At 36.7% G+C, this 14,554-nt stretch overlaps 1 protein-coding gene across 1 annotated transcript in view; it reads right to left on the bottom strand.

Annotated features, from left to right (window-relative positions):
- SLCO1C1 (solute carrier organic anion transporter family member 1C1) overlaps positions 1 to 14,554 on the bottom strand; it is a 40,649-nt gene that overhangs the window by 3,745 nt on the left and 22,350 nt on the right. Inside the window, exons 10-13 of the mRNA XM_036459120.2 lie at positions 9,074 to 9,269; positions 4,949 to 5,114; positions 3,587 to 3,771; positions 865 to 929 (exon numbers count right to left, since the gene is read on the bottom strand). Coding sequence (XP_036315013.1) covers positions 865 to 929; positions 3,587 to 3,771; positions 4,949 to 5,114; positions 9,074 to 9,269 — 612 coding nt within the window. The remainder of the gene's footprint in view (positions 1 to 864; positions 930 to 3,586; positions 3,772 to 4,948; positions 5,115 to 9,073; positions 9,270 to 14,554) is intronic.

Raw genomic sequence — 14,554 nt, 5'->3', positions numbered from 1 at the left:
ACATCCCCAAACTCATAGAAAAAGAGATCAGACTTGTGGTTATCACAGGCAAAGATGGGGGAGGGAGTGGTTTCCCCAATTTTATCAGGATTATATTGTATCTTCGTATTTTATACCCACTTTATGTCAAGATTTATATAAACCAAAAACCAGATTTTTTTTAAAGTTCTGAATTTGGTTTTTCTCCCTGGTAATTCTTTTTCTGTTAAATTACAGAGAATCATTTAGGATTGTTTTTACTTTCTTCTTACTAAGAACAGAAAACTTATCTGACTCATTCACATTATTTCCTATGGGTTTTAATTAATGTATATTGAAAAATCTAGTAGTCAGAAAAAAATTCCAAGTACATTTAAAAAACTGCTTTGATTGAATGGTCTGATCTTTCTACCAAAATGATATATCCTAGCATTGAGAGCAGCCCAAAATAATTCTTTCCATTTTAATAACTGATAAAATTACATTTAGGCTTTAGCTTTTCTTATTGATTCACATTTTGGCTTTCCTCTCAGTGAGATCTTCCTATAACAGCAGTGTTTTGTTTGTTTGTTTTGTTTTGTTTACAATAGATCAATGCTGGAAGAGACAAGATCACTACACAAAAAATGGCATTATTTTCACAGATTCATTTTATCATAACATGGGCCCAAGCACTGCCTCTCCATAGATATTTCTGAAACAAAGGGAGAGAGAAGTCAAGGAAAGAAAGGAGGGAAAGGAGGGAAAAAGGAAGAAAGTAAAAAGAATAGGGACCTAATCATCTATATCATTCAGTTATATGTGATAATTCTGTAAAAATAGTTAGAAAAATATTCCAAATACACTTGTGATGGCCACCATATTTAAAACATAGATTATACTTACCAAGAACTCTTACTGCTAAGGTGTAGATACCCAAGGCAAAAGATTTAAGTTGTGGCTTAATGCACCTAAAAGCAAGAAAAGCACTGTTACAAATATATATGTGTATTCCATTAAAGCAAATAATAGTATTAGTGACAATCTACTTAGCACATGTAAAGTGATACTAGAATTCAAGTAGCATTTATGGAGATCCCACTAGTGTCTTCGAATAGGGAAGGCAAATTAGGCAAAATTAAAGGCAATGCATCAAAAAGTTTATAGTTAACATTCCTAGGAGGTAAACCAGCCCCACATGACATATTCAAATGGTATTGGGTAAAGTAAAATCATGTTAAATCAGAAAAATAATAAAGACACAAAAAACTCCCACAAACTTCTAAGATAGTGAAGAATTTGAGATAACAATAAGGACTTAATAACTTATAATTAGTTTTTGTGGTTTTGATCTAAAAGCAAAGGATCATATTGATCTGGGTTGATACAATCACGATCAGTGTGGCATGTACTTGTGCTCCATAGTGGCCACCTAAAATTTTCAGCCAAGTTCAAGAAAATCTAAAGTAACAAGAGTATCCTAATATGACAGAATAGTTTTAGCTGATTGGTCTGTGGCTTTTAATAATAATAAAAATTACATAATAACTATTGAGTGTTAACCATGGTACTAAGTTCTTTATATGTATAATTTCATTTAGTCTCTTCTTTAAAAGAGGCAAAACCCACAACTTTTCTCCTTCAATCCAAGGACATCCATCTCCTTCTCCCCCCCCCCCCCCCCCCCATCTCCTTCTTACGTCAAAATACTGAGTGGCTCATTTGAAAAACTGGCAGTAAGGAAAACTCTTCCTCCAGTAGCCTGATTATTCATTTAGCCCATTAACTACTTGGCACAGTGTAAGAAGATGTTGAAGAACTAGCCACCCATGAAGAAAAATCCTGGCCTGAGAACTCTGGCTCAATGGTTTCCCATCTTTTTGAACCCATACTCCCATTTGAAAATGCAAATATCTCATGTTGTCTTTAAACTCTTTTCCAAAAAAATATTTGTAGGTATTAGGTCCTATTTTCTATTTATCTTTTTTTAAATTAATTTCTATAATATAACCTGCAAGAAAATAAAGATGTATACAATCCTTTTAATTAGTTTTATTTTATAAAAACTAAATGTTCATTCTCCTATATATTAATCAATATAAAATGTAAAATCATCTAATCTATATAATTAAAGAATTGTTTCTAATAAAATTTGATTTTTTGTTTAATAATTATATAAAATTTATAATATTTTTAGGTTAGTTTGATTAATTGTATACTAGTAATATTTGTGAGGCTAATTAAATTAGGAAAAAATATGCAACATTTTGACTATTAAAGATTTTCATATGATTTTAAATTAGTGATATTGGTTATCTAATCCATGTTCTTTAGATCTCATTGGTTATATTTAACAGAGTGACCTACATTTAAAATTATTATATTTTTAAATGAATTATTTACAATATACTGGAAATCAATGCTTAGTTACTATTTGAACTTATGATAATAAGCTAGAGGCCTGGTGCATGAAATTCGTGCACTCAGGAGGGGGTCCCTTAACCTGGCCTGCACCCTCTCACTGTCTGGGAGCCCATGGGGGATGTCTGACTGCCACCGAGGTGGGAGAGGCTCCTGCCACTGCTGCTGTGCTTGCCAGCTATGAGCCTGGCTTCTAGCTGAGTGGTACCCCCCCTGTGGGTGTGCACTGACCACCAAGGAAAGCTCCTGCATTGAGTGGGATTGATCTGAAACTGGCTCTCTAACATCCCCCAAGAGGTCACAGATTACAAGAGGGTGCAGGCCAGGCCTAGGGACCCCACTGGTGCACAATCTTGTGGAGGGACCTAGGAGGTTGGCCAGTAAAGGAGGGACTGCGGGAGGGCTCCAGGGTGTGTCTGGCCCTTCTCACTCAGTCCCAATTGGCTAGACCCCAGCAGTAGGCTAACCTACCGGTCAGAGCATCTACCTCCTGGTGGTCAATGCACATCATAGCAAGTGGTTGTGTGACCCTAGCATATCATTAGTATATTATGTTTTGATTGGTTAAAGGGACGACCAGATGACCAGAGACTTAGCCTAGTAGGCTTTTATTATATAAGATTTTTAGATGCCCACTTAAAATTTGCAAAGCGTTGCACAGTATTAAAAATTATTTCAGAGTTTTAAAAACCAAAACGTTTGGAGTTATTAGCACCAATATGTGGATTAGAATCCTCAATTGATCAAAACACACACACAAACACACACACAGATATGCTAGTTAGAGTAATAATATATAGAAAAATAACCTACATATCAAAGTAATAAATATAAAACATTGTGGTATTAGATGAGCCTTTAAAGAGTCATACAAACACTACCATTCATAATTCAGTAAAACCACGTTTAATCTAAAACACATTTAGTCTATGCTGATTAACATCAACAGCATTAGAAATAGCAGACTGTATTGATTTAGTGGTTACTAACATTTCTTTCTAGACCAATAGTTTGCAAACATTTCTCACTCAGAAAACTTCTATTCAACCACATTTTTGTATAAGAACCTAATGTGGGGAAATGTGAAAGCGGAAAGAGGATGTAGGGTGTATCCTGGGAAAGCTATATAAAATCATGATGTTTCCACTGTTCTAGATGACTAAAGCATGTCTTATATTAAAATTGAGGAAGGAGAGTCAATGTTCACCTCAGAAGCAAGATATATCCAGGTATGCCACCTAGAGATAAAGTATAGGACGTGATGACTGATATTACAAGGAAATACAGAAACATTTTGGGACATTCATTATCTTTTTGGCATCTGCCCACCATGCCTGAGGAGTTTCCTGATATAGAGGCTCCAATTCCCACACAGGTGCAGTTATGAAATATCTATAACAAGACAGGAAAAGTCCAATTACTGAAGTTAAACTTAAAGACAGTTAAAAATAAATACTTATTTAAAAAGTCTTTTCAGTATAGTATACAGATATTATGTAAACAATAGGCAAAAATTCTTCTATTTATCTGTGTTAGAATATATCAAACAAAGCAAAATTTACAGAGATAACATTTCATTATCCAGACAGCTGATCGTTGGTCTACAAACTACTGATCCTACAGAATTATCTCCCAGCAAATCCTACTAAATCCAATTGTACCTTATCTCCTTCTCTGCCACTTCCAAGTCTAAACCATCACTATTTCTTGCCTTGATTATCTCAATGGTCTCTTTACGCTCAACTTATGTCCACTCTTATCCATCTATTGTGTTTTCCACACAGTAACCGAAACTAGCTTTTAAAAAAAGGCAGTCAGATTGCATCATTGTTCTTTGCCTTCCAATGACTTCTTATTATCCTACTAGAGGCCTGGTACAGGAAATTCATGCACTCAGGGGAATCCCTCAGCCCGGCCTGCATTCTCTCACAATCCCCTCAGGTAGGGAGGGTCCCTAGGCCTGGCCTGAGATCAGGGGGTATCAGGGCTTTTCTTCCTCCACCTATCGGCAGCTGGCCCCACCCCTGCTATTGTCACTGCTTGCCGTTGTGCAGTGCTGCCTCCCACTACCCTGCCACCAGTGTCCTCCCTCTGCAGGTGACAGGTGTGGGTGTGATGGCTTGGCTGGCCTGGGCCTCCTAAGCTAATTCAGCCCATTCCATGATTTTAATTCTTAGCCTAATTCTTTCAACAACTCTAGTTTCTTTATGATGATAATATTTCCTATTTCCACACAAGAAAACAAGGGCACAGAATAACAGATCTCAATGGGTGGGGGGGACTGAAAGAGATTAACCAAAGAACATATACTGATAACCCATGGACAGACAATAGTGTGGGGGAGGAGGCGGGGTGAGGGCAAAAGGGGGAAAAATGAAGGTCATCTGTAATACTGTCAACAATAAAAAGCAAATAAAATGAATAAATAAAAACAAGGGCAGAGGAAGAGCCGGGGTTCCTACCAGTGTGGTCTCGTTCTGGGTTGGCCCCTGAGCCCTGCCCCCATAGACTCGTATAATTATATATTGTTTCAGGCTCACAGGTACACAGTTTAGAGAAGATTTCTTACAATAGTTTTGCCAGTCCTGGTGGAGGTTTGACAGCCAGCAAGACAAGCTGATGCATATGTGATTCCATTTTCACCACACATGGGTTCCCACTTGGTCTCTGAACATTTGCATCTTGAGTTGCAATCTGAAAAGAGAGCTCGTTCATGATAAGAGGCAGGTTTGGTTCTGAAAAGAAATGTAATAGTATAAAATATTACCTCTTAGCAGACAGTACCCTGATATTTTTAAAAAATCAATGTTCTGGAGTGATATAAATGGCACTGCCAACAACATTTCCCTCTGGAAATGTAATTCTCATTAGAAACATTAGCTTCTGATCGTTAAATGTGAGCCCAGCCACTATGAATAGCATTCTTTTGAAAGTTATCTATAGAGATTTTTAACTCTACGTAATATGTTTTTTTTTTTATTAATGTCTACTGCCTCTAGAATCTTCTCATATATTTCTATACAAAGATATATGAAAATGGCTACAAGACAAAAAAGTAAACTTTAGAGCAATTCATGTTAGTACTTAAATGCATTGTAAATGGAATGTGTGTAAATTTCCTTCAGAGTTGTTGAAACATCAGTAGAATTGACATTGCTAACGGTATGGTGAAGAAAACAAGAGTCAGGCAGTTAACATTTCAATAGACTTTTGACATCTGTAGGAGCTGCATATCTTATCAGTGTATATCTGACTAGTAGATGCATTGCCAATTCCTCTGACTTTTCTTTCTCCCACATGTCCTCCCACCGTGTGGAGCTCTTCCAAATCTTTTGACTTTATTTCACGTTTTTTGTTTTGTTTTTTTAAATGACTTATCCATTTATTCATAAAAAAAAATTATTGGAAGCCTTTCAAGCACTTGCTTTGGGAGAAGATGACTAAAAATATGAATGAGACAATATCTGTCTCAAAAAGCTGGCTTTTTAAAAACAGTTAACATGACCTAATTTTGATTGTCATCTCTTATTTTTCTCCCTCTCTTTTTTCTCTCTCATTCATTTGTATTTCCCTCTTAATCTCTCCCAGAATTCCTTCTACCTCACTTCTATTTCTTCTCACCTGAATTACTGATTCCTTCTATACTTATTCTCCTTACCCTATTCATATCTCTTTATTCTTCTAAGGGTATACTTATACAACATATATCTCTTCTAACTGTTCCTTAATTAGCATCCATTGGCCCTTCATAATTTATTTTTTCCTCTCCCATTTTGAATTTATCTATTTGCTTATTCTCTTCCCCCACTTTTTGTTTTACAAAAAAAGATGATAAACTTAAACACACACACACGTAAGGTGTCATCTACACTCATTGATAACTATTTGTTTTATTCACTTCTATATCACTAACACCAAAAACAATTCCTGGTACATAGTAGGCTAAGAAATAAGATTTTGGTAAGTCAGCCGATTAAAAAATGGTAGTCTATTTTGGAGAAAGAATCAATCATCTTGACCCTTCCCTCTGAAAGCTATTTCCTCTAATAATTGTAATCATAATTTCTTAATGGATGTAATATTCTATCTAGTAGGACTGCAATGGATTTGGTCACTTCAAATGTAAAAAGAAAGACCTCTGAGATGTCTTTAAACAAAATGAAAGAGTTTTTAACTAGATCTTCTGACAAGTCATACAGTAATATTTCATTCTATTCCCTTCCATAGGCATCACTTTGAGACTATTTGGTAGTATCTGAAAGTATAAATATTTGCCTTTGAAAGCCCAGAATCAGGGACTATCAATCCAGAGATCACAGAAGGATGGAGCTGAAAGGATTCTGGTTGAGATCTAGGACAATCTCACATTTGGCAGATCAGAAAGTCAGGTCCACAGTGGGCAGATAATTTGCTCAAATTCCAAGGCTTATTAGTGACAAATTATAACCCTTACAAGTCTCTGGATTTTAAATTCTTGTCTCACAATAGATTTATTCTCATTATTGAAAAAGTAGCTTTCTTTCTTCCACTACCTCATCTAAAGGTTCTTAACAATGTTCCTGTTGAATCACAGTGACTCAGGGTGATCCCTGGGGAGAAGGTTGTATTTTATTAAGCTAATTATTTTATACTAGTGGCCCCATGCACAAAATTTGTGTACAGGGGATGGGGGAAGGTCTCATCAGCCCAGCCTGAACCTCTCTAATCCAGGATCCCTCTTATGATCCGCTGGCTCTTAACTGCTCCCCTTGCCAGCCTGATCACCCCTAACTACCTTTGCCTGCTGACTTGATTGCCCCTAACTTCCCCCTCTGCTGGCCTGCTCACCCCTCATTGCCCCCATCTGCCAACCTGGTTGCCCCTCAACGCACCCCCTTCCTGTTGGCCTGGTTGCCTCCAACTGCCCCCGCTGCTAGCTTAGTGATCCTTAATTGCCCCTCCTCCCCACTGGCCTAGTTGCCCCTCATTGCCCCCCTCTGCCAGCCTAGTCACTCATCACTGCCCCCCCTCTGCCAACCTGGTTGCCCCCAACTGCGCCACTTGCCAGCCTGGTTGCCCCTAATGGCCCCCTCTGCCAGCCTGGTTGCCCAACTGCCCCCTCCCTGCTGGCCTGTCACCCCTCACTCCCCCCCCCATCACTGATGGTCAATTTGCATATTACCTCTTTATTATACAGTACTAGTGGCCCAGTGCACAGAATTCATGCACATTAAAAGGGAAATAATTAGAGAAAACATTTTAATATTGCTATTAGCCCTTTATAATAGAAGTGTCAGAAATTAAAAAAAAAATTTAGTAAAATGTATATGAAAACCTTCCTTCTGTCAGAGTCTGGGGTGTGCTGTGGGACCTAGAGTCAAGTCCCTGCCCCACCAACTGCACACGCTTTGAAAATACAGGAGACCCAGACCCAGCTGGCCCTGCCCCTACTGGATGAGACCTAGACCTGGCCCGTCCCACCCCCATCAAGCCCCTCCAGGCAGGTGGTGCAGCCTCAGGTCCCCTGTTGAACCCTGCTGGATGGGGGGTGTGGCCTGACGTCCCCAGCCCAGCACTGGGGTGTGGGGTGCTGCATAAGGTCTCCCGGCCTGGCACCAGGATGGGGGGCATGGCCTGAGGCCTCCCATCAAGCCCTACCAGGTTGGGGCCATGGCCTCAGATCCCCTATAAAGCCATGCCTGTTGGGAGGGCTCACAGCCTGAGGTCCCCCGTCAAGCTCTGCTGGGTGGAGGCCATGGCCTGGGTCCCTCGCCCTGGCCAGGCACCATGCAGCCTCAGGTCCCTGTTGTTCGGTCATGGTGTTATGGTGTCCTAGCTAATTTGCATATTCCTCTATTACATATATAGATGGCTTTATAGGGTGACAGATGCTTTACCAAGGTGATCATAATTATAAGGTATATAAATGTTGAATCACTATGTTGTACACCTGAAAACATATACTATTGTATGTCTACTATACTTTTAATTAAAAAAAAAAAGAGTGATAGACTCTGGAAGCCAAGAAACTTAATCCCTTACCCATAGGAATGGCATAGGTCTAGGAGTATCAATAAGTTCTCTTGACCAATTAATTGCAAAGAACTAAAGGGAGCTGCCATGTGGGTCACTGGGTTGAGGAACAGAATTGTCTCCTGAAACTTTGCCTGGTTTGAGTACAACAGAGACCCCAAAGGGTGGCATGGAGATATTCCCAGTTATTGTCAAAGAAAAAACAACAATTGTTTCCATGAATGACATATATATTTTGTTCCAGGCAATATTGACCACTTTCACATATGCTATCTTGCTTAAGTCTTATAAAACCTTAAAAGACAGTAATTTTATTTTTAAATGGGAAAATTGAAGCTGGATTCTATTAAATAACTCATACAATGACTTTCACTAAGAATGGGAAGAGGCAGGATTCAAGCCTTGAATTGTTCACTATCAAGTTGCTGCCCTATAGTAAGTTATAGGCTTATCATTTTTTATATTTCTTTAAGATATTCAATTTCAAAAGTAATGACAGATTTTGTTGGCAATTATAACTTTCATGTCATAAATATAATCAGTTATGGAACAATAGAACAATTACTATTCCCTTTCCATGGTGATGATGGTTAAAAAGCAAATTATCTTATTATGAAACCCTATAAAAAATAATTTGATTAAACAAGCCAATCTCTTCAGATCATTTCATGAGTGAACATACCCGTGGTAGGAGACAGTTAATCCTGCCACATCAGAGTTTTCACAGCCCAGTGCAAACAGGGAAAGGAATAGGAGGTACCCAAGGACTGATGATCCCAGGTATATTTTTGCAGCTCCATATACACCGATTCTGAATTTTTTCATTACTATCCCTCCAGAGAATATTCCAAGGGCTACTGCAGGTATGTTGACGAGCCCTGAGGAATAAGAAAAAAAAAATGTATCTATCATTTTGTGAATCTCTGAAAGAAACCTGAGTACACCTACACAAACTTTCTAAGGGATTATACAAAATTGTGCAATAGTTCATGACATACTATCAGGTGACTTTGTCATTTTACGTTACAGAAATATTCATTTATTATCATCTGCTGGCACATATCAAGAGATTTTGATGACTGTCCAGATTATAGTTTCATGATAGCACAGTCTCAGAGTTCTGACTACACGGTATCTAGCATAGGGTGTGAAGTCAATTAATACTGAATGCATCAACGTGTTTCTGGCCTAATCTTAGGTCTAACAGGTACAATCAAGTAGAAACTAGGTGACTATTAATGTTCTTTAAGGTTGTGCATAAAAAATAATAGGCACAGGGAATGCAGAGAGGTTTTTTTTGTGTGTTTTTTTTTGTCTTTTGTTCTATTTTCTGGCTCTTCTAAAATTTGTTTTCATTGAGAATAAGAAAAAATGTATCTATCATTTTGCGAATTTGAATTAGCCTCTTAATTTGGTATTTTTCCTAACAAAACAATGTATGTTTGATTACTTTTATATTTATGATTTGCTTATGATGTACCAGGCACTCAGTTAAGCATTCAATATTTTATCTAGCACATTTACTCTTCACCATAACCTTAGGAGGTAGGGATATTATCATTTCCACTTCAGAGAGCAATTGGTTTGTGGTCGTGGTGACAACAGGCTGGAATACAGGGTGTCTGATGTCAAGTTCTATGCTTTCAATCACTATGTTATACCGTCTCTCCTTCAAGGGGTTTAAGAGAGAGTTTTCTTGATCAACAGATGTACAACCTTTTTAGTAATCAAACAAACGTGGCTGAAAAACTACATGAGGAAGAGGTCTAACAAAGTGGTTGAAAGCTTGGACTCTGGACACCTAACTGCCTGGGTTTATACTTTAGTTGTACAGCCCAATGGCTGTGTAGCTACAGGTGATTCTCCGAACTTCTCTAAACCTGTCTGCTCACCGACAGTATGGAGCTAGTAATAGTGGTTGAATGACAGGAATGCTTGTAGCACAGTATCTGACACAAAATATTATTTTATTAAGTCCTTTGTATTCCAGTCTATCAGATTCACAAAGATAAAATACTGTGATGGGGTGAGTGGAACACCTTTACATCAGGAAAAAGAGAAAAAGGTGCTGTGTTGGTTGGATTTAAATTGGGAAATATGTTCAGTCTCTTCCCGCCCCCCATAAACTGTGCACCTATGGATGAGGACAATGTGGGGAGGGGAAAGGGCAGAGGGTGGGGTAGGAACCTGGTGGAGGGGGAAAAAATGAGGAACTTTTGTAATAATATGAACAATAAAGGTTTATTAATAAAAAAAATTGGGAAATAATGCTAGAGAACAGAAATCTGGCACTCAATGATCAACCATTTCTCTACTATTTAAAACTTTTTTATATTGTGTAGACACCAATCACTGATGTCCACATTACCTTGAGCTTTTACGAGAAGGGCAGAAGCTTGTAGACATCCCCGACAACAAAGGAGGTTTGAGCACAGCAGCTGCTATGGTGAACAATGATGACCAGTCTCCTGCCTCTGACTCACAACCCAATGAGACTTCATTAAATCAAATTACAAGAGAAGCAAACTAACTTGCCTTTCCTCCTTTCTTTCTTTTTAGATTTATAAATCCAGTCTCCTAAATAATTTTCTTAAAAAATATCAAATACATAACAATCTTTGGCTACGTATTATATGACTTTGTTTTTAAAAATCTTTTCATCAAATACTAATAGATAATAAGGGCATTTTATTTCATCGCTTTTGCTTTGATTGTACATTAAGTTAACATTAAAATGATCACATTAGAAATCAACCCACCTTGAAGGGGCAAAAAGAGAAAATGTTAATTTTTGCTTCCCGAGCTGAACAGAGGTTTGTGAGTTTGGCAAGAGGCTGAGAGGAGCATATGGGCCCCTTAACAGCCAAATATGAGCTAAGAGGCACCTGATTATTATTTTTTTAAGAGAGCAGATAATAGAAAATAATACACTAAACCTGGTTACTCATGACCCATGTTAGTAAATGCTAATATTTTCTCCCAGTTTTTCTGACTGTTTAAACAGCAAATACACAAAGCTGATTCTCTGTTTCAGGTTATCTTTTCCTTCCCAAGAAATAAGTGCTGTTATATATTTGCTGTGTATTATTTAAGTCCCTATTTTTACATATACATAGGACTTGGTTCTGTATCATTTCTCACAGGTCCAAGATTGACACAAAAAGAGGTATATTTTTGTTCTCTCTCTCAATTCTATTCCCTGAAAGAGATTTCTGAAAAAATAAACAGAACAAAACAGACAACAACAACAAAAAACAAAAAAAACAAAAAAACGCCTCCTGAAAACCAGGCTCTGAACAAAAACATTCCAAGAATGTGCTTAGGATTTTGTTTTATTTTGCAAAGTAAAGCTCACACTGGGACATAAGGTGTCATAGCATTAAGAATACCCATTGTTTTGTAGCTCCATGATGGTGCTGGATTCCATTGACCTTTCCCTTCCCTATCTGGCCTAGAAGAGTCCGAAAATTGAAATGGGGTTATTCTCAGGGCATTGCTCTCTCAATGTGGATTGTTAAAAGTCAGGACTTTTATCTCTTAACTGACCTTTTAAAGGGCCAGGAAGTTCCATGTGTGCTCTTGCCTCCAAGACATTCTGCACAAAATACATATTTTGTTGGATACAATGTCCTTCCAAAACCTCACCCTTCTTCTCATAATTTCAACTTTTAATACCTTTGTATACTTTTGCTCTTGGCTTACCTTAGTAGTATCAAAACCCTCTCCTAGAGATATTTTTCTGATTCCAAGATCAGGGTCTTTCTCAGGAGGACTCTGGGCTTCGCCTAATTAGAGTATTTAAAACTGCCCCCACCAGCCCTGTGGTGCCTCCAGGAGACTCATCTGGAATCAGGATGCATAAGATAGCCCAAAAAAACCATTTTCCCCTTTGCAGGGTCCTGTGGGCAGCAGCCTTGGTACTAATCCAATGATCTGTTAGCTTGTCTGGTTCACACTTCTCACTCTCCCATCTAACCTTCAAGGCAAGAACTGTGCTCATCATAGGATCCTGTGTTCCTTACCCAGACAGTTTTCCACAAAATAAAGTACTATATAAATAAACTTAGTTAAGTAAACTAAGTTTATCCATTTATCACATTTCTCTGGATAGGTTAACTCTCATATTTCAAGATGATTAAATTATAACAGATTCCAAAAAAAGGTAAGTAGGACATTTCCAAATAGACTATCTGCTTAATGCGCCCTTTCAAATTCCCTAGGCATCAATAAGCTGTCCATGTTGGACCAAGATGATGGCAAATTTCTGTAATATCAGATAAGATGTACTTCTTGCCTCACAAAGCTTCTTTTCTTTCATCTTTGGTATTTAAGTCATTTAATGAAATAGAACTTTTACTCTGATTTCATCATTACTCATTTTTCGTTTTACACTTACATCATACAACCTTAAAATAGTTATCATCTAAATGTTCTAAATGAAAATACTAGTTTCTATTACACTAACATCTGTAATTTATTTCAAGTATTTCCTTTTGTTGCAATATATTTACCCAATCAGTAAAGCTAAAAGAAATTTCAGATAATTTGTTATTATTTCATCTCACCCATTCAGAATACATACCTATTCTTTGTTATTGGCCTAAACAAGAGCTATGAGAGATATGTTAAATGTCTTGAGATGGTCAATATAATTAACACATAAACTGGAAACTTTGATTCCCATACAGATTTATGTGGCCTTAGCTATTAAGATGAAATAGGAATAAGTTGTAACAACAGTACTTTGAAATGTTTTCAGAGCTTCCCCCCTAGTGAAGTAAAATTCCTTATTATATAATGGATCTTCACATGATTACTCTAATTTTAGAATACATAAACACTAATATTTAAATTTTACAGAGAGAAAAATGCAAGGAAAAAATTATGGGACCTTTCACACTCTTATAGCCATTTTGGTGCAAAAAAGTAAAATAAAAGCTAGCTATTATTCTTGAGCATAATAACATTCTTGGGTATTTTTTCTCACAAATTAAGATTATATTCCATCACCTCACAGATTTTTTTATATATCTTTACCTAATTCTGGAACACATCCTACTACAATTATTAAATTTGCTATGCTAGCTTAGTCACCAAAAATTAATGTTTTCTATTGTAAGCACCTTTCTCCAAGTAATTATATTAATTTTTCCTTTTCGGTGTGATGCCTCTAAGATTATCATTACCATTGATTATCTATTGTGCCTACTGGAAATTGCCTTATTTAATTTAAAAATTCTAAGAAATTAAGCAAAAATGATTACTATCTGTGTATTAAGAAGAAGAATAAAAGATAAAATCATTTGCATGGATGTAACTTAATAGTAATAGAGAGGCTTAAATGGAAAATCCAACTGTCTATTCAAATTTCTTTCAGCCAAAATTGTAATGGAAAATTTTTAAAACCCACAGAATTAAAAAAAGTAAAATAATTTTATGACATACTCTCTATCCCTTGATTTGAAACATTTTTGTTGTTTATTTTCCTTGCAAAATTAAAGTAGTTAACATGAAAAATGCTATTTCTAAACTTTAGAAAGAATATGTCAAACATACAAAAATATGTAAAACAAATATAAATTATCATTGTAACAGCTAGCCTTTGAACACATAGGGAAATTTCAGTTTATTTTTTCCTCTGTGTCATGTCAAATGCCTTCTCTGAGAGTAGAGAAAAAATGTGCTTTCTTCTTGTCTCTCCCATATTTCATCACAGAAAGGATCATTATCCAAAGCCCAAAGGAAAAAATGGAGAAAAGAGAAAGGAATAAGTCAGAAGAGAAAAGATATTATATGACAGCTATGTACATTTATGGTGTATTTTATATTTTTAAGTCTTTATTTCAACCAAATGATATATTTATTTTCACCATTCTATAGATTATCAAAATAAATGTTAGGGATGTTGAGTAATAAAATTGAATTAATTTGAACTGATTAATGTTGAAAGTAAAAGTTCTGTGATATAGCTTGAATACTTACATTGTAGAGGAAGAATAGTCTAAACAGAGTTTATTAGATTAGCATCTGCTAAGTGTCCATTATTCCAGATTGTTACATATAAATTATATAACCTAAAATAAGCTCAAGATGCCCCCAGCCACTCCCCGCCCCAAGTTTTCTTTCAGAGACAGATACATAGAGCAATTCTTTAAATATTTTA

The sequence above is a fragment of the Pipistrellus kuhlii genome, unplaced genomic scaffold, assembly GCF_014108245.1.
Source record: "Pipistrellus kuhlii isolate mPipKuh1 unplaced genomic scaffold, mPipKuh1.p scaffold_m20_p_3, whole genome shotgun sequence".
Taxonomy (NCBI): domain Eukaryota; kingdom Metazoa; phylum Chordata; class Mammalia; order Chiroptera; family Vespertilionidae; genus Pipistrellus; species Pipistrellus kuhlii.
The sequence above is the reverse complement of the archived record's forward strand: the minus strand, read 5'-3'. Positions and strand labels throughout refer to the sequence as shown.